Source organism: Oncorhynchus clarkii, chromosome 1, assembly GCF_045791955.1.
Source record: "Oncorhynchus clarkii lewisi isolate Uvic-CL-2024 chromosome 1, UVic_Ocla_1.0, whole genome shotgun sequence".
Classification (NCBI taxonomy): domain Eukaryota; kingdom Metazoa; phylum Chordata; class Actinopteri; order Salmoniformes; family Salmonidae; genus Oncorhynchus; species Oncorhynchus clarkii.
Window position 1 is genome coordinate 49,862,337 of NC_092147.1, and position 24,150 is coordinate 49,886,486.

Genomic DNA, 24,150 nt, shown 5'->3' on the forward strand with positions numbered 1-24,150 from the left:
CAACCCCATAGAAAATCTTTGGAGGGAGTTGAAAGTCTGTGTTGCCCAGCAACAGCCCCAAAACATCACTGCTCTAGAGGAGATCTGCATGGAGGAATGGGCCAAAATACCAGCAACCGTGTGTGAAAACCTTGTGAAGACTTACAGAAAACGTTTGACCTCTGTCATTGCCAACAAAGGGTATATAACAAAGTATTGAGAAACTTTTGTTATTGACCAAATACTTATTTTCCACCATAATTTGCAAAAAAAATCATTAGAAATCCTACAATGTTAATTCGCCACTATGACCTATTTATTGCCTTACCTCCCTAATCTTACTACATCTTACTACATTTGCACACACTGTACATAGATTTTTCTATTGTGTTATTAACTGTATGTTTGTTTATCCCATGTGTCTCTCTGTGGTGTTTTTGTTGCACTGCTTTGCTTTATCTTGGCCAGGTCACAGTTGTAAATTAGAACTTGTTCTCAGCTGGCACATCACTTGTTAAGGGGTACTGTACACACACGATTGCTCCTCCACAAACCTTTAATAAGGTCAGTTGTAGGATTTTCATTTGGTCTGTATTGTAGCAGCAAAATAATCCTGCAGCAACAGGATTTTAATCCATAATGTTGCTTGATTGGTGCTTAGGCTATTAGCAGGTCAAAATGAGGTTGCATGAAAAGTGTAATACTGCTAGTATGCTACACTTTTAGAAAGAAAGAGTTCCAACAGGGTTCTTCTGTTGTCCCCATAGGAGAACAATTTTTGGTTCCATGGAGAACCATTTTTGTTTCCAGGTTGAAACCTTTTGGGTTCCATGTATAACCCTCTGTGGAAAGGGTTCCACATGGGACCCAAAAAGGTTTTTACCTGGAACCAAAAAGGGTTCTTCAAAGGGTTCTCCTATGAGGACAGCCAAAGAACCCCTTTAGGTTCGCAGGGTAAGTCTCGGCAACAAAATTGATCAAATTAAGATCCTATCTATACACAACTACATTTTGATCCAAGACTGGCTCTATCAAAATCTCTAATTTTGTCCAGGAGGGGTCTGTATGTTTTGCTATGTGATGGTGGGAACAGGAGACATAATGCAGTCTCACAGACTAGTTGTTGCATTCCAAAATCATTCTCGGTCCGATTACTCACAGACATACAGCCTTTTGATAGCAACGACTCCACCATGTCTTGAGTTGTAGGAAATGTCAATTCCTCATGTTTTGGATAGTGTGACATCTGTGTTTTGACGTGCAGAACACAGCACAGAGGCACGTCAAGTCCAAGGTACTTTGACAAGACGTTATACAAAGATCGATGATCTGTATCACAACCAAAAACAAAATGCTGGCTCTGAAATGGAAGGGAAAGACATCTTAAGAAGTGACAAAGCTGTTAAGACAGTCAGTGGTTCCAGAGTTCGAGATCCAAGTAAGAGACTGTGTTTTGTTTTATGATTATGCGTCCCTTGTTGCTAACGATGCTTGTCGCAGCTCTATTGGAGACTATATAAACTGAGAAAGCCTGTTAGAGTTGGTTGTTTAGAATTTGAGATCAAAGTTAAAGGCCATTCCCTGCTGCAGGAGGAGTTGCACATTGAATCAGATATTCTGTGCTGTACCATGAAAGATCATCTCAGTAACCACTGATTCCATGTAAATAAACAACTAACTAACCATGATATCCTGTGGGTCATAACTGGGTAACTGAGTGACAGCAGCATCGAAGTCTTCACAGTGAATCCCTCCTGTGTGGATGTTCATGAACAGACACACTGCGAAATAATATTTTGTGTTGGTACTACTTTTCACTTTTATTTTGTCGTTGTGTGCTCGACGTGCTGCGATCGCTCCCTGACAGGTCGTCATTGTAAATGTATAATGGTGAAATAAATTAAATCAAATTGAAATGCTTACGTTGAGAGACTTGTTTGTAATGATAATGATGATGTGTTTCTAAATAATGGTAGCATATTTCTCTCGTGATTTCCCATGGTGTCTTTCCCTCTGTGTCTCGCGTAAGTAGCCTTCCGTTCCCAGACGTTGTTTTGATTGAAGTTACTGTAGAGGAGGAGGGATTTGTTTGGAGAGTCCCGTTTATTGTTTACCCAACTGTTATCCAGATGAATGTATTGCTTTCCTTAATGGCACGAGATAAATGCATGCATTTCTTTAATTATTTAATTCGGTCACCTTATTTCCCTCTGATGTTTATCCATGTCTCCATGTCATGTACTGTTTGTTGGTCTAGCATAGAAAGGGCCATATGGGCAAAGTGTTGGACACTCAGATATATTTGCTCTTAACAAACCTTAAACTTACATTGTATTGTTTCAAAAATAAACTTTGATTTTATGAAATGAATCCGCTCTGTTTATTTCAGACTAAAACTCCAGGTGTGGGTTTTGTGAAGATCCACGCTCCATGGCATGTGCTCTGTCGAGAGGCAGAGTTTATGAAGCTCAAGATGCCCACGAAAAAAGTACGTCAACTGTTGAATGACATGTAAAGGTTACCAGCTGTCAAGTCCTTGCTTCCTCCGTCCTCGTTTTTCTCCTTTGGACCTCCTCCTCCAATGAGCTTTGAGAGGGAGACGAGGAATCAGAGGAAACGAGGACGGAGAAAGCGATGCTTTGACAACTAGTAACCTTTTCAGACACAGACTTCCTGCTAGTCATTGTTATCACCGATGATCCGTTCTATTGTGCCCTGGTTAAACTCCTGGTGGTTTTCTTCTAGGTATATGAAGTGAAGCAGTGCAGTGGTGTTGGGGCGAAGATCAACACATTGGTAAACAAAGCCACTGAACCACTTCACCCCAACGTGGAAGAGAACAGGGGACAACACGTTAAGCATCTCTCCTACGCGTTTTCCAGAGAAAAACAACACTTGTGAGTTTACACTGTATGTCTTATGGTGATATGCAATGTACAAGGCTGTATAGACTGTGTACATGTACGGTAACATGTGGACTTCGATTCCTGCTCCAATCCATCTTGGTTTCAAGGACATTTAATGCACTTTTAATGTATACGTGTAGTGGCATATGGTATGGCATGTGGTGGCATATGCCTGTTGGCACACATCGAAGGACAGGCAAGAGAAACAGCTAAAGGCTTGTATACGCGAGTATATAAGTATCACGATTATATATACAAGATTGTTCTCTAAAGCCCCAATGGCCGCTCCTATCCATCTGTGTTTAATGAGCATTTCATCAACTTCCTCAAATGGACCACTGTAGCAGCATATGGTATAACATGTGGCATACCTATTGCCACACACTGAAGGCCGAACAGAAAAATAGCTAAAGGCCTGAAGGTTTGAGGGCTTGAACAACGAGAGACTATCAATATTAACTGTGACACAGTTTAGGAAGAGCAAAAAAACAAAAAGGCTAGTTATAAATAGTAGCCTAGCAGTTAGGAGCGTCGGGTCAGTAACCGAATGGTTGCTAGGTTGAAACCCAGAGCTGACTAGGGGAAAAATCTGTTGATGTGGTCTTGAGCAAGGCACTTCACCCTAATTGCTCCTGTAAATCGCTCTGGATAAGAGTGTCTGCCAAATGACAATAAACGTAAAGATATGGTATGGTAAACAATTTCCTGAAAAGATGGAGTTACTCTACTGAGAGCTGAAATTGAACCCATTATTCTGTAACTCTTCCAGGAAAGAATTACCAGGAAGGACAGACATACCAGCTCACACATGATCTAGCCCAGAAGCAGAAGTCAAATAAACATGATGTTGATGTTTTGTTTAATGTAAAAAAAAAAAAGTTAAAAAAAAAAGGTCTTGTCAGCTTTTACTCTTACTCAAACAACACACAACAGTATTTGTCTAAGGGCATAAGCTATAAACAGGGTTATTTCTGCCTGCGTTTGTTGTTGATTTGTTTTGTCTAGAGATTGGGTGGGAGTCTATCTCGAGCTGCTGGCCTAATGCTGGAGTCTATGCTATTCCATCCATGCTCTCTGTTCATCTGGTGTAGCTGTACCTATGCTAACCAAAACAATCTCCCATGGGTTATCTATTACAGGTCTGCAAGACCTTTAAAGACCTTTAGGCCCTCTAGTCCCTGGATGGGCAAGCCTGGTCCCAGATCTGTTGCTGCGGTCTTGCCAACTCCACGTCGCGTGACAATAGCCATGGGAGTTGGCAAGACAGTAGGAAGAGATCTGGGACCAGGCTTTGTCCGGGGTGCCTAACCACTGACATCCTCTCTATAATTGGTTTCATTCCACGTCTGTGTGTAAAGCACTTCTGTGAAGGTCTTTATTGTGTGCAGGTACAACAGTAGGAAAGAGTCTCTCTCTTTATAATGTGGGTATATGACTGCAAAGACCAACTGCCTGTATGTCCCCAGTTAACACAACGGTCTCTGTGCGTTTTCTGTAACAGGTTTGATTTATCAGACAGAGACTCCTTCTTTGACAGTAAAACCAGAGCTTCAATAGTAAGTGTTTCTTCATTGTGTCGGCCAAATCCTCCATTACAGTAGACTCTAGACTGCAGTCATTATGACCGTTGGTTAGATGTTCTCAGTGTATTGAGGGGAAACGTAATAGGAATGTGCTGTTCTGTATTCACTTATTCTTCACTTCTTATCTTATCAGGTTTTTGAAGTATTGAAACGTACAAAATGCACAAAGGCTAAGTATAGTATGGGTAAGTCATAACAGTCCGCCTTGTTTTTATATACCCGTCGTCTAGGAGGGGTTCTCCCGTCACTGGTTAGTTGGAGTGTTATATCTGTGCTTATGTACTACATATGTATCATGCACAGGAATGTAGTAAGTATGCAGAATGTAGACAATAGTCTGTTCCTTGCGTGTGTGTGTGTGTGTTTTATAACCTATATGCCTGAACAAAATGCTGATTCTCAAATGGTCCTTTAGACTGAAATGGTACCTCTGAGTTGTCACTAGTACCCGAGGTGCAACCCCTTTTAAGGGCATTTGTTCATGTACTTGGATATGCCAAAAGCAGTGACTAAAGATCAACAGAATGACCTGCTATTTCATTTGGATTTGAAACTAGTTTTTTTTCTGCCTGTAGGGATCACCAGCCTGCTAGGTAGTGGAGTCTACACAGCTGCCTATCCGCTACATGATGTGAGTACTCATTGCAATCAGCATGTGTGTTTACAATAAAACTAGATTGTACAATTTGTATCTGAAATGTGTCTTTTTGCAGTATTATGTTATTCCCAACCACCTGGACATCACGTGTTGCTGTTTTAATGACTTTTGAGACATCAGCAGTCAATTCAACTCTTGAGTGCTGACTATACGATACATTTAACTTCCAACTTGACTGTCTATGGATATGATTCTTAATATTTGAATAGGTGTTGTTGAGTCCAGTCAAATAGGTAATGCGTTACAGGCCTAGGCTTGCAGTAAATTGAGGTACAGTGGAGTCCAACATTATTGACACCCTTGATAAAGATGAGCAAAAATGACTGTATAAAATAAATGATTCAAATACTGAGCAAGATTGTACGAAAAAATTATACTAATACAATTTCTCAGAGAAATATATTTTGTTTAATAAGTTTTTCTAATTTATTTTTTTATCTCAAAATGCTAACGGTCAAACTTATTGACACCCCTAAAGATTTTATAAATAAAGTAGTCAAAATGTTGTATTTGGTCCCATATTCCTAGCATGCAATGACTACAGCTTGTGCCTCTACAAACTTGTTGAATGCATTTGCAGTTCTTTTTCGTTGAGTCAGATTATTTTGTGCCCAATAGAAATGAATGGTTAATAATGTATTGTGTCATTTTGGAGTCACTTTTGTTATAAATAAGAATAGAATATGTTTTTAAACAATTCACATTAATGTGGATGCTACCATGATTACCGCTAATCCTGAATGAATCGTGAATAATGATGAGTGAGAAAGGGTCAAAGATCCCCAAGAAATGCGAACCTCTCACTATTACCAATAAAAAGGGAGGTTAGCATGTCTTGGGGGTGTGATCTTTGACCTTTGACCTTCTTTGACCTTTAACTTTCTAATCTGAAACACAACAAAAACGGATGAACTGCAACTGCGTCCAACAAGTTTGTAGAGTCATTGCATACTGGGAATATGGGACCAAATACTACACGTTTGACTACTTTATGTATAAGAATCTTTAGGGGTGTCAATTTTGACCACTACCTTTTAGAGATACACAATTATTACTTGTTAAATAAAATATCTTTCTCTGAGAAATTGTATTAGTATAACATAATATGATTTCCCTTTTTTTTTTTTGGAGCAAACAATATAGCTCAGTATTTTGAATGATTTGCTCATCTTCGTCAAGATGTCAGTGACCCTAGTCTGGACAAATCACAAGACAGAGACATAACTCTGTTTCATTTGTTTTGCAGGGAGATGTGGATGGTGAAAACGTGGAGCCCAATGATAGGAAGGTGAGTGACATAAACATGACCACACTGAACAAATGCATTTTTTTTTAGGAGACACTGATGTTAATATACCACACTGCAGCCGTGTTTCTGCTGCTGCGACAATCAATTGGAGTACAGCTGTGTGTGTTTGTGAAAACCTAAAAGCGCCAACATGTTTTTTTCTTAAAAGTGCCAACATGGGTCTTTAAAAAAAAGTTCTTATCCCAAATTGGTCATGATTGTAAAAGAGACACTTTGGTTACATAAATTATTGGTTTTAATAGCCCCAAAATAAGCACATATTTGAAAATGTTCATACATTTATAGTCAAATTTGATATTTAAAAAATATAATTTTTTGTATGTTTTTCAAAATGTTTTTAACAGTTGTTTTGACCAATTTCATCTAAAGCAACTTGCCATGAACATGTTTCTGTTTCAGTGTTGATTCTGTGATACTCAGAATCTGAGAAATTGGCAATTGAGCTGACGTACCGGTACAACCTAAGATGGCCGCCAATAGGAGCGTTATAAGCGATGGACAGTAGGTGCCAGTGCCATCAGACTCTAACTTTGCAACTCTATGGGCTCCAATTGCATCTGAAATATGAAACGCTCAGCTTAGTATAACAACATTGACTGGAATACAAATATGTATAGTGGATTTGAAACAGAGTCCAGCACAGATAAAATATATAAACAATTTTTTTTTTTAAATAGTATTTGAACCCAGTTTTAGTTTAGAGCAGACTCAAAGGTTTGTTTGGCTTTCCAACAGACATTCCTGTTCTTCAGCACCTTCATATTTTTTGGTCCTCTGTTCTTTAGTTTAGTTCTTGAGTTTACACCTCAGATGTCGAATGGAATTGAGGTCTGGACCGTGCTTTGAGGTCTGGAAATTGGCTAGTCAAGAAGAGTGCTTTGTCTTTACCAACCTGGTAAAGGGCATTTATGATGCCCTAAAACATAAGAAAGCAAAAAGGCATAATTCTGCCTATAAATGAGTTAAAACAACATGAAAAGTAGGAAATATCCAGCATCTTCATAGCTGTTTAGCTAGGCTGCTGTGTGTGTTAATGGTGGTGTGGTGCTGTATGGGCCATCTGTTGAGTGCTAAAAGGAGGATCCTTGGCATCCCCATCATTGAAAAAGAGAATAACGACATGTAATTGAGGAATTCTCTCTGAATGCAGACGTCTCAAAGTCTCTTATCTTTCTCCCCCTGGGAACGATTACAATAAGCTCAGCTTGGCAACAGAGGGAATCTACATAGCTCCTAGTGTGTGCGTGTGTGCGTGCATGTGTGTGTGTGTGTGTGCATGTGTGTGTGTGTGTGTGTGTGTGTGTGTGTGCTGCCACATCCTCAGCCAGATGCCTTTTCATGTTTCATCACTTATCACCACCACCATCTGTCCCATCCCCACGATAACCAAAAATGTGTCTAACTATCCAACTGTTTACACTCTTATAGCTAGCATAATCACGCTGATAAAATCAATGCACGCATAATATAGTTCACAAAGGATAAGTGTCTCTCTGAAAGGAGAGGGGGAAGAGGGGGGAGGAGGAGGGTAGTTTTGAGTGGTGACAAAACAAGAGAAGAAGCTGCCTGTCTGTAGCCTGTTGATTAACTAGGCGTTGTGGAGAGAAAAGTCTTGTGTGTTATGTTGATATGGCCTCTGCAGTATTTCAGTAGGATGGTTGTGGTGGAAACCCTGCCTGTTAAGGGTGGAGGGTGGAGAGACCGAGAGACCCTGACTGTAGAGGGGAGAAAGGGAGAGAGAAAGAACGGCCTCATCACCCTCTTGTGACACTGGCAGGACATCAGGAGGGGACAATTCCAACACTCTGAGCCTGCACTGCCACTGGCATGGCCCAGCCAACCTCAGCATGTTGTACCCGAGGCAGAGGAGACGAGAGGAGCAAGGGGAGGAAAACAAAGCCCTGGCACCAAGCGTGCGTCACCACACTTCTCTGTCCACATCAGAGAACTGTCAACATCTGAGCACTAGCCTCTGACAGAGCTCCAGAGTTCCTCTGTGGAGATGGGAGGACTCCACCAATCAGCATTTAATGTGTGGCCTGATGGAAGCCTCTCTCTCTCTCTCCCTTTCTCAATTCTACTCACTCTCTCTCTCCTTAATTCAATCTCTTCTCCCTCCCTTTCTCTCTACCTCCTAAAATTTTACACTGGTTTCTGGTACAGTGGCACTTGACCCAGCAAGAGAATGACGCATCACTGAGATAGAGAGAGAGACCCTGAGGCTACTCATTGTTTTCTTCATTAGTTGGATTATCTCTTCATGTATTGTCTGAATGTGGTATAAATATGATATGATGGCTTGGTTTCAGAGTACCTTGCCTCACCCATAGTGACACTGAGGTGTTGGGGACGGGAGTGTTAGAAGGAATGTTTGTGTGTTCTGAGACTTGAAAACTGGGTCGCACGCACACAGATCACTTACTGATGTCTGCATGGCTGTGAGATCCACTATGTGACCCGCCCAGGCACAACCCGATACCAGGGGGCCTCGTCCATGAGGGAATATACACTTTGAGATTCTTCAAATAGCCACCTTTCGCCTTGATGACAGCTTTGCACACTCTTGGCCTTCTCTCAACCAGCTTCACGAGGCAGTCACCTGGAATGCATTTAAATTAACAGGTGTGCCTTGTTAAAAGTTCATTTTATTTATTTATTTCCTTCTTAATGCGTTTGAGCCAATCAGTTGTGTTGTGACAAAGTAGGGGTGGCCATACAGGAGATAGCCTTATTTGGTAAAAGTGCTATGATGAAACTGGCTCTCGTGAGGACCGCCACAGGAATGGAAGACCCAGAGTTACCTCTGCTGCAGAGGACAAGTTCATTAGAGTTACCAGCCTCAGAAATTGCAGCCGAAATAAATGCTTCACAGAGTTCAAGTAACAGACACATTTCAACATCAACTGTTCAGAGGAGACTGTGTGAATCAGACCTTCATGGTTGAAATGCTGCAAAGAAACCACTACTAAAGGGCACCAATAAGGAGAAGAGACTTGCTTGGGCCAAGAAACATGAGCAATGTACATTAAACCGGTGGAAATTTGTCCTTTGGTCTGGAGTCCAAATTGGAGATTTTGGTTCCAGCAGTCGTGTCTTTGTGAGATGCGGTGTGGGTGAACGGATGATCTCCGCATGTGTATTTCCCAACGTAAAGCATGTGGGGGCGCTTTGCTGGTGACACTGTGTGTGATTTATTTAGAATTCAAGACACACTTAACCAGCATGGCTACCACAGCATTCTGCAGCGATACGCCATACCATCTGGTTTGGGCTTAGTGGGACTATCATTTGTTTTTCAAAAGGACAATGACCCAACACACCTCCAGGCTGTTTAAGGGATATTTTACCAAGAAGAAGAGTGATGGAGTGCTGCATCAGATGACATGGCCTCCACAATCCCCCGACGTCAACCAAATTGAGATGGTTTGGGATGAGTCGGACTGCAGAGTGAAGGAAAAGCAGCCAACAAGTGCTCAGCATATGTGGGAACTCCTTCAAGACTGTTGGAAAAGCATTCCAGGTGAAACTGTTTGAAAGAATGCCAAGAGTGTGCAAAGCTGTCATCAAAGCATAGGGTGGCTATTTAAAAGAATCTCAAATATAAAATCCATTTTGATTTGTTTAACACTTTTTTGGTGAGGGGGGGGGGGGGGGGCTGAGAAAGAGAGAAACAGAGGAGGTCTTCGGGGGACAGCATGTCTTCTTTACTCTAAAGACAGCCTCTCAGATTTACTTCAAGAGAACCATTATTTTTTGGTGGTTGATAAAATGATCAAGGATACATAAGAGGCTAGACGAGATTATGAATTAGACGAAGATGAATGAGACGTGACGGAGTCAAAAATAAATCAGTCTTTCAGTAGTAGATAAGGACATTGTTGCGCTAGGATGTTCAGCTTCACAGTTCTACTCTAGCGCTTGACAAAAGCAGTCACTCAGCGAAACACCAGCATGAAGGGTGTTGATCAGAGACACAGTGGTGTCATGGAGAGGAGAGGGAGGACTGTAACACACAGTAACTGTGGTTGATGGAAGGAACACAGCCTGTGTCCCCAACCCCCCAATACTGTAGACTGTGTTCCAACTCCACCAGTCACAACGTTCCCTACTCCCAGTCTCTCCACCCTATTCCTCACCACCTCACCCCTCCCCCTCTCTGTCTCGCCTACTCCTTGAGCCCTCCCAACTCCCACCTCCCCCTTAACAACCTCACTCATCTGTACTTTACCACGGTAGCACTGTCTCTCTATTCGTCCCCCCTGTCATCTGTTGTCAGTTGAAGGAAGAAAAAGGAGCTGGCTTCAAACGCCTTTCACGCTCTCTCACCATCTCTCACCCGTTGGCCCGCGGGTCTCTAACTGCAGCTCATGTTAACCCTCAGAAGTCAAAATACCCATTCACAGTTCTCACACACTCTCTCCAGCGATCATGCTTAGAGCTGAGACGGATATACTTGTCAGTGAGAGTCATAGGGAAGAGGGGTCCAATGCTGAAAGATTGAAGTGAATGCATGATGGTTTGAAAGCAATATCTCTGACGGGGGACTAACAGCCAAAACATTTCCTCTACACTTGTTTGCCTCTTGAATGAAGAGATCAAGCGAAAAAAAAAAAAACTTTTAAACTCTCTTTTGAGTGTGGACCCTCTAATGCATGTGATGGTTTCAAAGTAATCCATCGCGTTGTTCTTTGTTTCAGCTCTTGTATGAGGAGTGGGCGAGTTACAGTGTATTTTACAAATACCAGCCTATCGGGCTAGTGAGGTGAGTTAAAGTTTCAAATTCTGAACCGGATCTTGAAAGCTTAGATTGCTCTGTTCTTCCTCAATCTCTGCCTGGTTAATGTCTGTTCAGATCGAAACGTCACAATATGTTTTTATCTACATGTAAAAAATATATAAAAAGTCGGAATGGAGAAAGTGTTGGACCTTACTTTCTAATGCAGCGTGTTGTTCATCATGCAGGAAGTACTTTATACGTGTTCTATTCTATCCAAAAGCTGAGATTGTTCTGTTCTTCCCATGCAGGAAGTACTTTGGGGAGAAGATAGGGCTGTACTTTGCTTGGCTGGGGCTGTACACCCAGATGCTGATCCCTGCTTCTCTAGTGGGAGTCATCGTGTTCCTGTACGGCTGTGCCACTGTAGACAACAACATTCCCAGGTTAGCAACATAAGGCCCCATACACAGCTTGTCAGAAAACCAAGGAAATAGTCACAGGTTCTAGCAGACAGAATCATAGGGCATGTCTACGTGAGGTTACAATACACACAATTCGTTCACTGTGTGCAAGGGGACGAGAACCATTGAAACCAAATGGAAAGCCCATAAAGTGTCCTCCGGAGACATAGCTCAAGTAGAGGTATGACCTCATGTCCTAATCAGACATCCAATTGAATCGCTTCAAATATTGTGACAGACAGACAGCTTTAGGCTGTAGAGTGGTAAACAGTGGGATGGTGACACACAGTAGAGAAGAACTGTGCCATGGTAACTGACAAGTGCTCAACTTGAAGCCTTGGCCAAAGATAGAACAAACAGACATGTAAACGATTTGTATTCAATCATCTTCACTTCCTGCTAGCATAAATAATGCAGTTTAATAAAGCATTGACAAGATAGACCAGGTCACTTCCTACTGCCTGCTGCCTTAAGCTTAGTCTTGGTTTGGCAGTCCAGAACAATAAAAAGGAAACAAGGAAACGTGTTCCTCCGGAGACAGAAGGGGTGATTTCTAACGACCAACATCTGGTTGATGTTAGAATAGACGACAAGGCGAGCTGAGGCTTCACCCCTGGCTAACGTCTCTCGTCTCAGTCAGGATAGTTCGACACTGCTCTCTGTGTCTCAATTCTCTGCCACTGGAGTTCACAGGAACTGAACATACTTAGACTTAGCCTCGAGCTCCAGCGTTCTACTGTGTTGAGAGCCTGGCTCGTGAGAGTAGAGCCAGCTAAACTACACAATCCAGATCCCTGACATTATTGTGTAAATATTTTCATCAATAGTCGCTTCAGCGAACTCTGGGCAGGTGTACATTCACCACATTTACGATGATTTATTCAATACTCACTATAATATTATAATACTGTATATTAGATCTATAGAAGTCAAAAGTCCCTATAGCTTGCAGTGGTTCTCCTAGGATTTCTTTCAGCGGTGGTGGACAAGGTAACGAGGGAGGGGGATTGGATGTTGTAGAATGACTATGAGAAGGTCACTTCTGGTGATATTGTTTTAAAGACATTCTACTCCAAAATGCACGAAAATGGAATTACTGAATGTTGACACCATCTGAAATACAACTACTGTGTGCCACTGCACTGTGCTCTGTTTGTTACAAATATATGATGTAACTTGTCACTGATCTTAAAGGGATAACGCAAGAGATAATGTTAAATATAATCTTAAAGGGATAATGCAAGATTTTGGCAATTGAGCTATTTTATTACTTACCCAGAGGCATATGAACTCATGGAGACCATTTGTATGTCTCTGTGTGCGGTTTGAGGATGTTCAAGGTAGTTTTCGAGGACCATCGCTAACTAAAGTTAGCGCAATGACTGGAAGTCAACAGGAACAGCTAATAGCTGTCATTGTGCTAATTAGCAATTGCATGTAGAGACATAAACGGTGTCCATGAGTATCCATTCTGCCAAAATCTCGCACTATTCATTTAAAAGAGCATCTCTGCAGAAATAAAGTATATATATGTAAAAAAGTACAAATACATATTTTTGGGGGGAGTGGCGGCAACGATTTAGCAGTGACGGGCCACCGCTGCTAAAGGAATATAGGGGAAACACTGGCTTGACAGGCTGGCCTAATAACACTGGTGGTAGTGAGATGAAGAGGGCTGACTGTTTGTCTACCCCCCCCTCCCTCTACACCTCCTTCCTACCATCTTCCCTCTTTACAGCATGGAGATCTGCCACCCCAGGAACAACATCACCATGTGCCCGCTGTGTGACAGAGCGTGTAACTACTGGAAACTGAAGGAAGCCTGCGGGACAGCCCGGGCCAGCCACCTCTTTGACAACCCTGCCACCGTCTTCTTCTCCATCTTCATGGCCCTCTGGGGTAAGAGGCTGAGGCTCGTCCACACCACATAACAGAACAGCATAACTTTATTTCTGTCTGTAGGATTGTAGGACACTGTCTGTGTCTGTAGGATTTATTTAACAGGGACAAATACTCAATAATCAACCACTCGGACAGTACTGTGAAGCCCAGCAATAGACTAGCATCCTGTCCATGGGGTGGACTTGTACATCAAGCTGCAGCACACTACAAAAACAGGAAATAGGCTATTGCCCAATGGGCCGTTCTTGCTTGGTGATACTAAAATGTAACAGTTCCGGACTTAGCTAGACAGTTCCTTTTTATCCAAAGTGCATCTCAACTTTTGTAAAAAAAAAAATTTAAAAATTATATAGGCCACTTAGCAGATGTGTTTATCCAAAGTGTTCAAACATGGAGATAGTTGTGTGCTTAGAGGGCACAGTTAGACAGACTATTTCCTCTGTACGGCTTCCCACCTGCGACTGACAGTACAGTGCATATGTTTTTAGTGTGTGTATGTGATCCAAGCAGGAAATGAACCTACGGCCTTGGCGTCGGTAGCGACTGAGCCACACAGGACCCCTCGAAACAATAGGACAAACTCCTTTTTCTCAGCTCCATCTATTTTCTTCTTCCAGATGTTTAGTCTCCCGGGTTGTCTTCTTTCTTTCTTTCTTCCGTTCATTTTCCGACCATCTGCATCCACTATTCTCTCTTTCTTTCGCTCCTTCCGTGCTCTTTCCTCTATGGCTGTCCAAGCAACACTAAGCCCTGTAGACTAGACTGTATAGTGTCTTGCTGAAGTGAATTAAACCACATTCACTTTAAAAAACGGACTCTTTGGTGATGCATTCCTGTGCTCTGTTCAGTGTCACAGTAACACTGGGCCTGTGTGGCCTGAGACTGAAGGGAGGAAGCAATAGACTGGAGCACTGTATGAGGGCACAGGTACAGCCCTGGGATTTATTTGTGTGTGTTATTTTCACTACTGGGCGTTATCATCTGGCGATGATGTGACAGGCGTGGATGAGGCTTTGTAGGATACAGCACAGTAAACGATTCAAGTAGTACAGTATGTTGTGTCTCGTTGTTGTTCAACTAGGGAAAGAGTGATGCAACTGGGGTCCCTCGCTGTTGGAAGTAGGACGTAGGGCATTACCGGTCTACTAGGATTAAAAGGTGCCATTATGAAGGGCGTTTCAGGCCAACTGAAGTCAAATAAATGATGCATATTTTTAAATAATTGTCTGTATGCCCTCCCTGCCTCTGTTGTCAGAGTCAATATTGTGAGCACAAAATGATGTTTTGGTTATCCACAAATGTACATACCAGCATCCCTAATGTAATCAGATACCTGTACACATTGTCATCCTCCACATAGGGGTTCTTTTTCATTCAGTCGCTCGACGTCAACACTATGGGAAACAGTATAGTCGTGACGTCTCGCTCCTCCAGGCTCCTTCATCCCGGGTCACACATCCAGTCTCGCTCCTCCAGGCTCCTTCATCCCGGGTCACTCATCCAGTCTCGGCGTATCCACTCTTGCCAAGACGCTTTCGTGGATGACCATTATACGGAGGAAATGTAGAACATGCTGTCGCCCCAGGTGCCTGTCTGCATATAGACTGCCACCGCCCTTGCTGTTCCACTGGACTAGAAAATACCTACCTTCAATCCATGTCATCTCCACACTGAGTTTCACACGTTTAGCCCCTCATCCCACGCACGTGGCAATTGATCATTTTGCTCATTATACATGTAATAATTGATCACTGCAATCTTAATTTTAGCACCTTTATTATGCCGCACTAATTATCCTTCTAGTCTGGCTGAGGAGCCATAATTGGACTGCCAGAGTCACTGATAATAACTAATACAAATATACCATTTAACAGACACTTTCATCCAAAGCATCGTACAGTCATGCATGCGTGCGTTTTATGTACGGGTGGCGCCAGGAATTGAACCCATAACCCTGACAGCGCAAGCAGCACGTTCCATTAACTGAGCCACGCAGGACTCACATCCACGTAACTTTCTGCATAATCTGCCCAATGTTGAAAAAACTGCTGAATAAAACGCTTTAAGGAGATAGAATGGCTTTAGATTTGTATCAAACTGTACCATCTGGGATTTGAAAAAACATCAAACCGGCAGGCGCATCACCTTGTTGGGCATACAGCTGGGGGATGAGGCTTTGGACGTGTGACCCTTCTCAAAGTTCATAGACAGCACTCTAGATGGAGGGACTGACACTCTTGTTGATATTGTGGATAATGTTCTCTCTTAGCGTTAACTCTTAACCGCGTCGTGTTTCTGCAGCTGCCATGTTCATGGAGCACTGGAAGAGAAGACAGATGCGTCTCAACTACGAATGGGATCTGACCGGCTTCGAGGAGGAGGAGGTGAGTGCTCTCCTGTCGGTGTCTTGCATTTCACTGCTATTTGTTGGTGAATGGGAGCGCCATATTGTAGACTGACCAAATAATGCCGCGAGTTGTTGTTTGTTTCAAAAATACTGCTCTTACTTCCCAGGAATATTTTCTCCACAAATAGTTAAGTATTCATAATTCCATCACGAGCCATGGAAAACTCAATAAGAGAAAATGTGGCATAACTACATTTCAGTTGTCTTGTCAGTGTTGCTTTATTTGGAGACAGTAATATTAACTGTCACAATAGACTATGACAGAATTTTTTTTTTTCTTCAAGTCCATTTTCAAAAAGATTTCAAGGTTGAGAGATTTTTGTAACTCTCTTGTCCTCCTCTTTCCCCCGTGGGTACCTACAGGAAGAGCTGAAGGTTTGGAACATTTCATTTTACACAAATATCCTTTTCCCCCTCGGTCACCATCTGGCTTTGCTACCCCCCACACTGGCTCTTCTTCTTCAGACTGTCCATGGACACCTTCACGCCCCCCTAAAGCACCCACAAACTACCACGACCCATTGAACCACTACTCCTTCTCTGAATGCCATCTAGGGTTACAAAATTCTGCAAATTCTAACTGGGGTTTGCTGTATAATACCTGAGAATTTTACAACCCTAATGGCCACTGCTTCTGGCCTGCTTACAGCACCTGAAACATCCTGTCTCCTTGGAGTCGGATGACAGGTCCAGCTCACCAGCCCACAATCTCCTGGCCTGGCCAGTCCTCTCTCTGTCTCTCTCTGTCTCCCCTGACCTGTCCCCTCTGCAAAGATCCATCCTGCTCCAGACCAGCAGCAACTGCAGCCTTGTCTTTGTGATAATGTCCTACCCATCTCAGTAGAAATAGGTAGAACCTGACTTGGTACTAGCAACTGCAGACAACTGTAGTCTTTGAAAATCTTCAACCTACTTTATACTGTAGAACTTGACTTGACTGTATAACCTCACCTCACCTGGGTTTGTTGACCCAGTTGGACGGACAGTGACATCCTTAACGGCTGTTTTAAATTCTGCACCTGATGGGAGGATTCTATGTATCCCAGTCAGTCCTGATACAGTGTTAAGTGCTTCTCCCTCTATTACATCCTTAGGACCACCCGAGAGCTGAGTACGAGCTCTGCGTTATGCAGAAGTCCCTGAAGAAAGAACACAAGACGCAGAAGGTACTGATTGCTTATTCCTGGGTTTTTACTGTCATCCAACTTCTTCTTGTGAATTGATTTGCAGTCTCTTCTTGACTCCTGATGTTTGGAAAAGTGTTTGCCTCTTACATAATGATTCAATCCTCTCCTGTGGTAGATTGACGTGACACTCGTACCACACAGGTCTTTAAAAGACTCCAGGGAGATTGTCTGTCTTGTAACAGTCTTTACGCCTTTACATGACTAGCGTGTGTTTTGTCTTGTCTTCTTTTACCTCTTTGTCTTGTGGTTTTGTTGTGTTTGTGTCCTCTGACTGTATGAAGCCTACAGAGATAGCAGAAGAACCAACAAACAAATGGAAGCAAACGGTTCAATCTGCCATGGCTGGGCTTAAACTGGTACTTTTAGTGTCCTCGCCGCCTCCTCCTGGCCTATTTCAATGAATAGAGAGAAACTGCTCTTTTGTCTCTAAAGCATGTTGCACATTTTCACAACAATTCCCAGTACAAAGTACAGATAGAGTATAAGGGTTACAGTAAGATTTGACTCGACTTCTCTGTCCATTTGACCTAAACAGCCCCCTCACTAAGACCCCCCCCCACACACACACACACACATACATACACTCTCTCTCTCTCTCTCTCTCTCTCTCACTCTCACTCTCACTCTCACACTCACACTCACACTCACACTCACACTCACACTCACACTCACACTCACACTCACACTCACACTCACACTCACACTCACACTCACACTCACACTCACACTCACACTCACACTCACACACACACACACACACACACACTCACACACACACATACATACACTCTCTCTCTCTCTCTCTCTCTCTCTCTCTCTCTCTCTCTCTCTCTCTCACTCTCACTCTCACTCTCACACTCACACTCACACACACACACACACACATACATACACTCTCTCTCTCTCTCTCTCACTCTCACTCTCACTCTCACTCTCACTCTCACACTCACACTCACACTCACACACACACACACATGCACATACACACACTGTCACCGTCTGTCAGAACCAGTGCACTTTCTTCTTTCTTGACTTTCTTGTTCTTTTATTTGTTGTTGTTCTATTCTGTGTAACTTGAATCTGAATTCTCCATAGCGATAGTGCCTGGATCGCCATAGTGACAGTGCCTGGTGCTTGGTGCATGTTGAAAATGTCCTGGTAATGAGATGGAGACTGTATGGTTTGTTTTCTTGTACTTCCATGGACAGCATGTTAGCCTGTTCTGTTCCAAAATGGCTGCTGGAAGGTGCTGACCCCTTCATTGACTTGGCTCCGTCGAAAATGCCACCCCATTCCATATACTGTGCCCTACTTTTGACCGATGCCGTAGGGCTTGTTACAGGGCTCTGGTCGAAAATAGTGCACTACTGTATGTAGGGAATAAGGTGCCATTTTAGACACTAGTCATGTTCTGCCTGAGATTTGCTGCATAGAGAATGGAATGATGAGAACGATGAATGACTAAATGCTTGAAATACAGTGAATAAACTGCTGGAACACTGTCGTCTTGACTTCCAGGCTTGAATAATTCAGTTTGAAACGTTTATTTCGGCGTAATGGTTTGTCCGCATCAAAACACCAGCTTTTCTCCTCTCTCCTCTCCTCCTCCATTGCTGTTTGGATTCTTCTGCTGACTGGCTGCGATGTTTTCCACGTGCAAACAGTAACAGTAGACTTGGCTGCACCTCCTATAGATCTGAATATTTTCTCCCCTCTTTTAGACTGAAAAAGAAAAGCTGACCTGCAGAGACCGGTTACCGGCATACATGACCAACATAGTCATGATGCTTCTGATGGTGAGTCCAACCCATTTAGCAAAGCACAACTGCCAAGGGGCATTTAAGATTGAACCACATGCATTGTACAGACTTCTAATACCGTACATTGTTCATAAAATAAACCGGTGCGTCAACAATGACATCATTTTGAATGTTGAATAGCTCCCTGTGTGTTTATTCTATAGACTTACCGTTTCTTGTAGTGGCTGCATCTCAATCCCCCTCTTTCCGACGATATAAAGTTTGTGCCTATTCCATAACATGGGGCTTGTGAAAGGGGTATTTTTCTACACGTGAGAGGATCCAGGCAAGAAAATCGTCACAAACTCGTCTGTAAAACCTGAACCGTTTTTAGCTACAAACTAATATGTCACCGCCATCGACAGATGAGACTCATGAACAAGTCAGTGTTGGTGGTTTGGCTCTACGACATCCCAAAACTTTCCGGCAGTCGTCTGAACTCTCTGTTGTGGATGTCCTCATTTCAAAGAGGTTTCCTCACAAAACTGACTCTCCAGACCGAACCGTCGGAGCTACAAACTAATATGTCACCAATATTGAAAGGGGGGACTCTCACAAAGGCGTCGGCTTCAGAGGAGTGGTCTGAAGGTAAAACAGTACCGGGCTTTAAAAATGTCAAAAAGTGTATAGGGGGTGAAATGTGCCACGAATAACGTGAGTAAACATGGGTCGAAAACATTATTTTTCCTACATTTTCTTATATCTCTCAGATATGGGACAGACACTTTGAAACCTTATTCCTTATCATTTATTTTCTGACTGTCTGTTTTGCCATGCACAAATGTGTTATTAAATGTGTCTCTATGGGCTATAGCAGTAAAGGTCAAATTTTCATCAAATATTTTGTATGTATATATATTTATACCTACAGTGCTCCTAGAATTCTAAATCAAATGGATAAATTCTGAATTTTATTAGCATCTTAAAAGAATTCCATACGTTAGCTTAGTAAATATTTGAATCTAAGGGCTTAGACCTACAATTCCTAAACTGTGTAACAGATGATACAGTACCTAAGCGTTTGACAGCAAGCTGGAAAAGATTCTCAAAACCAAACCTACCAGTATTGACCTTTGCCGGGAGGCCTTATCCCTGTCACCTCTTTCCAGATCGGGGTGACCTTTGCTATAGTGTTCGGGGTCATCCTCTACCGGATCTCCATCACGGCAGCGCTGCACATGAGCAACAACCCCACGACGCGATCCAACGTCCGTCTGATGGTAAAAACAACGGCCGCAATCATCAACCTGGTGGTCATTCTGATCCTGGACGAGGTCTACGGAGCCGTGGCCCGCTGGCTCACTGTCCTCGGTACGTCTGGCAACTTGTATAGAAGTAGGGCATGCACATCCAGTAACCATCAAGTACAGTACATGGTATACAAAATCAAGTCATGGAAGAAAGATTCCCTATCTTTGCATGTCCTCGGGATGTCAGCCTGACAACCTAATTCCGATACTGTAATAATAATAATAATACATGCCTATAGCACATTTAATGTGCTTTTAAAGACTGTCCCAAGCTATCAACAAGGCATTTTGGGTTCTATTTATCAGTGTCCTAGGTCAGTCTGACAACTTGTTTGAACAATTCCTCGGGCAAGACCCATTTACAGAAAGTAAAGTGTGCATTTTGCATTGACAGTCCGCCAACTTCCCTATTAGCTGTGTCACCGCTAGCAAGGATTTCCGTTGGCCATTTCTAACAACAGGCCAATGTACTGCGTCACTGTGCCACCGACTTTTCCCACTGAATATACTGTAGCTCCAAAATGTATTTGCATCTAAGTGACAACAAACGTACCGTCATTAGGTGTACTGAATGATCTAATCGATCAAATGTATTTATAAAGCCCTTAAAGCCCTAAAGCTTTTTTTAAATTAATTTTTTTACATCAGCAGAGGTCACAAAGCGCTTATGCAGAAACCCTCTAACACTCCTCTTCCTCTATAGGCCTTGTGCTGATCCTACTGTTCTCTTTTCGAGTCAAGTCTCGAGCAGCAATGGCCTTCATAGTTATTCATTAACGTCTGTTCATCTCCTGTCTGTTTTCTCAGAGGTCCCAAAGACAGACAGGAGCTTTGAGGAGAGGTTGATATTCAAGACGTTCGTCCTAAAGTTTGTGAATGCCTTTACTCCCATCATATACATAGCATTCTTCAGAGGCAGGTGAGTTCCCGCACCTGCTTTCTCCACCCCCAATTGTTCTGTGTGAGCTTGTGATGTGATGTGGGGTGTGACGCAATGTGGTGTTATGCAATGCTTTTCCGCTATGCTATGCTATCTTATGTCGTGCCATTTTAATGTCACAGTCTATGTCAAGTGAGAGGTCGTAGAGTTTCTCTCAGTGTTGCCTCTCCCGACTTCCTTCCTCATGTCTCCTCATACAGGCTTGTTGGACGACCTGGAAGTTATCTGTATGTGTTTGAGTCGTACCGCATGGAAGAGGTGAAACACTTTTTCACTATAAACCCTCCTCTCAGTCTCTGAGAGAACTCTGCATCATGAACAGTAATTTTAGAGAGTTTTATTAAAGATTTATCGCATTATTTGCTATGTTATACAGGTATATTTAATTTGCATACGTGTTATCATATTGCATAGTGAAGTCTAATGTCATTAAGAGCAGATGGCTACGAATTAAACACGGTTAGTTAACCTAGGAACATAAATTAGGAGTTCACATGTTCAAAATAAATCTGTAGAATTCAAGTGCTGCTCTCTTGAAGCTGTCAATCAAAACGCTAAGAACAGTGTTAGGCTGGGATTCAATCAAACATAGATAAACGGCTACGAGTGTCTCTCTTGAGCCGATACGCAGCGTTTACAGTGAACTTCGACCTCTTTGAATGTCAGGGAAATTGCCTTTTGCTGTGAGGAAGTCGTAAATCTGGGTTTGTTCGAATCCCGTCCTTAGTACTTGTCTTTTATCATGTTAGTCTTTCTGTAATGGAAGTGTGTTACAGTACAGAAGTGTTTAACTAGTGTTTTTTTTCTTCTCTGCAGTGTGCTCATGGAGGATGTCTGATGGAGTTGTGTATTCAGCTCAGTATCACCATGTTGGGAAAGCAACTCATTCAGAACAATTTATTTGAAATCGGCATCCCGTGAGTACGCACACAAGCGCACACTCCAGCCTCGTCACACACACCACAAAACAAAGTCTGCATATCTGACTTGCCTAGTTAAACAAAGGTTAAATACATTATATAAATAAATATCAAGGATGCAAATGCCAGGCCCATAAGTACTTTTCTATGCTGATTTGATCCCAAATCATGACTGTGTTCCTGTCCCTGTCCCTCCACTGTGACTATGTTCCTGTGCCACTGCCTGCCTTTGGCTCTGACTGTAACTGTGTCCCTGTCTGTAACTGTGTCCCTGTCTGCGACTGTGTCCCTGTCTGCGACTGTGTCCCTGTCTGCGACTGTGTCCCTGTCTGCGACTGTGTCCCTGTCTGCGACTGTGTCCCTGTCTGCGACTGTGTCCCTGTCTGCGACTGTGTCCCTGTCTGCGACTGTGTCCCTGTCTGCGACTGTGTCCCTGTCTGTGACTGTGTCCCTGTCTGTAACTGCCCTATATGCTGTATGGCGTCTTATGATTGTGATCCTTTGTGTGCAGGAAGCTGAAGAAGTTGATCAGGTACATCAAGTCTAAGAGAAGGTCCTTCCAGGAAGAGGAGAGGGAGAAGAAGTTACAGCGCTATGAGACGGACCACTTCCTAGAGCCCTTCGCAGGCCTCACTCCAGAGTACATGGAGATGAGTGAGTCTCTCTTTGTGTGCGCGTGTGTGTGGACGTGCATACGAGTGTGCGTGCTTGCGAGCGTGAGTGCGCGTGTTTATGTGTGCGTTTGTTGAACCCTCTGACACTGCCAGAGCTCCCTGTGAGACCTTCGGTAGCAAGGCCAATCAGTCAGACAGACCCTATTCTCAATTATTTGTTTTGAATATAGAATGTTGCCTTTAGTTACATTCAATGCCATGCAAATCGTAATCTGGATATGCATGTCTTGTCTACATTGTCCAGTTTATTTAAAAATCCTCTTCTTTCTCTGCTTGTTTTCTCAATTTTTCATGCACCTTGGTTTGAAAGCAAGGTAACAACAGCATTTCTGATTCTCCTTTATGTTCCAATTGAGTTGTGAGGGAACTGTTGCCTGACCTCTAGGTGTGAGGTAACCAAACCCATTCTGCTGCTGCACTGTGACTGTGACATGTTTTTAGTATGGCAGATATTTCACACTATACACACCTCTGCTATGGCAATTCAAGTGGGCTTTGGTCCGAAATAGCTGTACTGTACTTTGAAGAAGGTTCCATTCCCATGTTGAATTTTATTTTTGATCACATACTACTCTTAGAGAAAATATTTTTTTTGGGTTGTCCCCAAAGAACTGTTTTTGGTTCCAGGTAGAACTCACTGGGGAAAGGGTTCTACGTAGAACCCAATAGGGTTCTACCTGGAACCAAAAAGGGTTCTTCAGATGGTTATCCTAAGGGGACAGCCAGAGAACCCTTTCATGTTCTGGATAGCACCCTTTTTTCCAAGAGTGTAGGACAATATCACTGTAATGCTTTAATACATGTTATCCTGAAAAGGTGATAACATGTGAAGGACCACTGGTAGCACAATCCACAAGCTGGTTAGTTGGCACCTTCGTTCAAAAACAAGTGTCACAGCAGGTGGAAGAAGGTCCCTTTCAAGGTCAGTAGAATGGTAGCATTCTAGGTAGACTATTTTGCAGTCGCATGACGGATGACATAGCACCTGGATAGGTGTTTAACAAATCAGCTGAACCACATCATATGATCTAGCAATCTGATGACCGAGGTGCCCGACTAAGCAGTCGATGACGTGCCACACAGCCATTGGTTGATGCGTGCAGTGTGACTGCAGTGTATTCGGCCTGGAACACTGTCATGTCAACAGGAAGTGGCACAGTAAAAGTTGTGGAAACTGTGAGGACTGGGGTCTCTACTGAGTAAACTCAGGGTTTATTTCTGTTGGCCAGAGGACCAGTGAGACCCTGTGATGAATAAAACAAATATCCTTGTTTTTGTTGTTATGGAGATCTTTAGATGTAGCCCGTCGTGAGAGAATTCTGATAGGCCTTCATGTTGGTTTAGAAACGATGGTAAATTAATTGCATCAAATAAGCAAAGCTTTTTAGTCTCACTGTACTGAGTTTGGCTCCAGCTTCAAACCGGCAGATGTGAATAGATTGATTCAAGAATTAGATG

General features: G+C 42.8%; 1 protein-coding gene across 9 annotated transcripts in view; it reads left to right on the forward strand.

Annotated features, from left to right (window-relative positions):
* The window catches only part of LOC139408421 (anoctamin-1-like), a 67,345-nt gene that overhangs the window by 24,276 nt on the left and 18,919 nt on the right, over window positions 1–24,150 (forward strand). For 3 of the 9 annotated variants that reach the window (XM_071152286.1, XM_071152311.1, XM_071152277.1), the window contains exons 3-21: window positions 2,369–2,467; window positions 2,725–2,876; window positions 4,387–4,441; window positions 4,602–4,653; window positions 5,044–5,099; window positions 6,373–6,414; window positions 11,133–11,197; window positions 11,461–11,595; window positions 13,352–13,512; window positions 15,817–15,899; window positions 16,286–16,297; window positions 17,017–17,088; window positions 17,391–17,465; window positions 18,831–18,905; window positions 20,018–20,219; window positions 20,966–21,077; window positions 21,299–21,356; window positions 21,915–22,015; window positions 22,530–22,672. In XM_071152286.1, the coding sequence (XP_071008387.1) occupies window positions 2,369–2,467; window positions 2,725–2,876; window positions 4,387–4,441; window positions 4,602–4,653; window positions 5,044–5,099; window positions 6,373–6,414; window positions 11,133–11,197; window positions 11,461–11,595; window positions 13,352–13,512; window positions 15,817–15,899; window positions 16,286–16,297; window positions 17,017–17,088; window positions 17,391–17,465; window positions 18,831–18,905; window positions 20,018–20,219; window positions 20,966–21,077; window positions 21,299–21,356; window positions 21,915–22,015; window positions 22,530–22,672 (1,750 nt within the window). The remainder of the gene's footprint in view (window positions 1–2,368; window positions 2,468–2,724; window positions 2,877–4,386; window positions 4,442–4,601; window positions 4,654–5,043; window positions 5,100–6,372; window positions 6,415–11,132; window positions 11,198–11,460; window positions 11,596–13,351; window positions 13,513–15,816; window positions 15,900–16,285; window positions 16,298–17,016; window positions 17,089–17,390; window positions 17,466–18,830; window positions 18,906–20,017; window positions 20,220–20,965; window positions 21,078–21,298; window positions 21,357–21,914; window positions 22,016–22,529; window positions 22,673–24,150) is intronic. The other 6 variants (XM_071152333.1, XM_071152322.1, XM_071152301.1 and 3 more) reach the window with 3 other exon arrangements.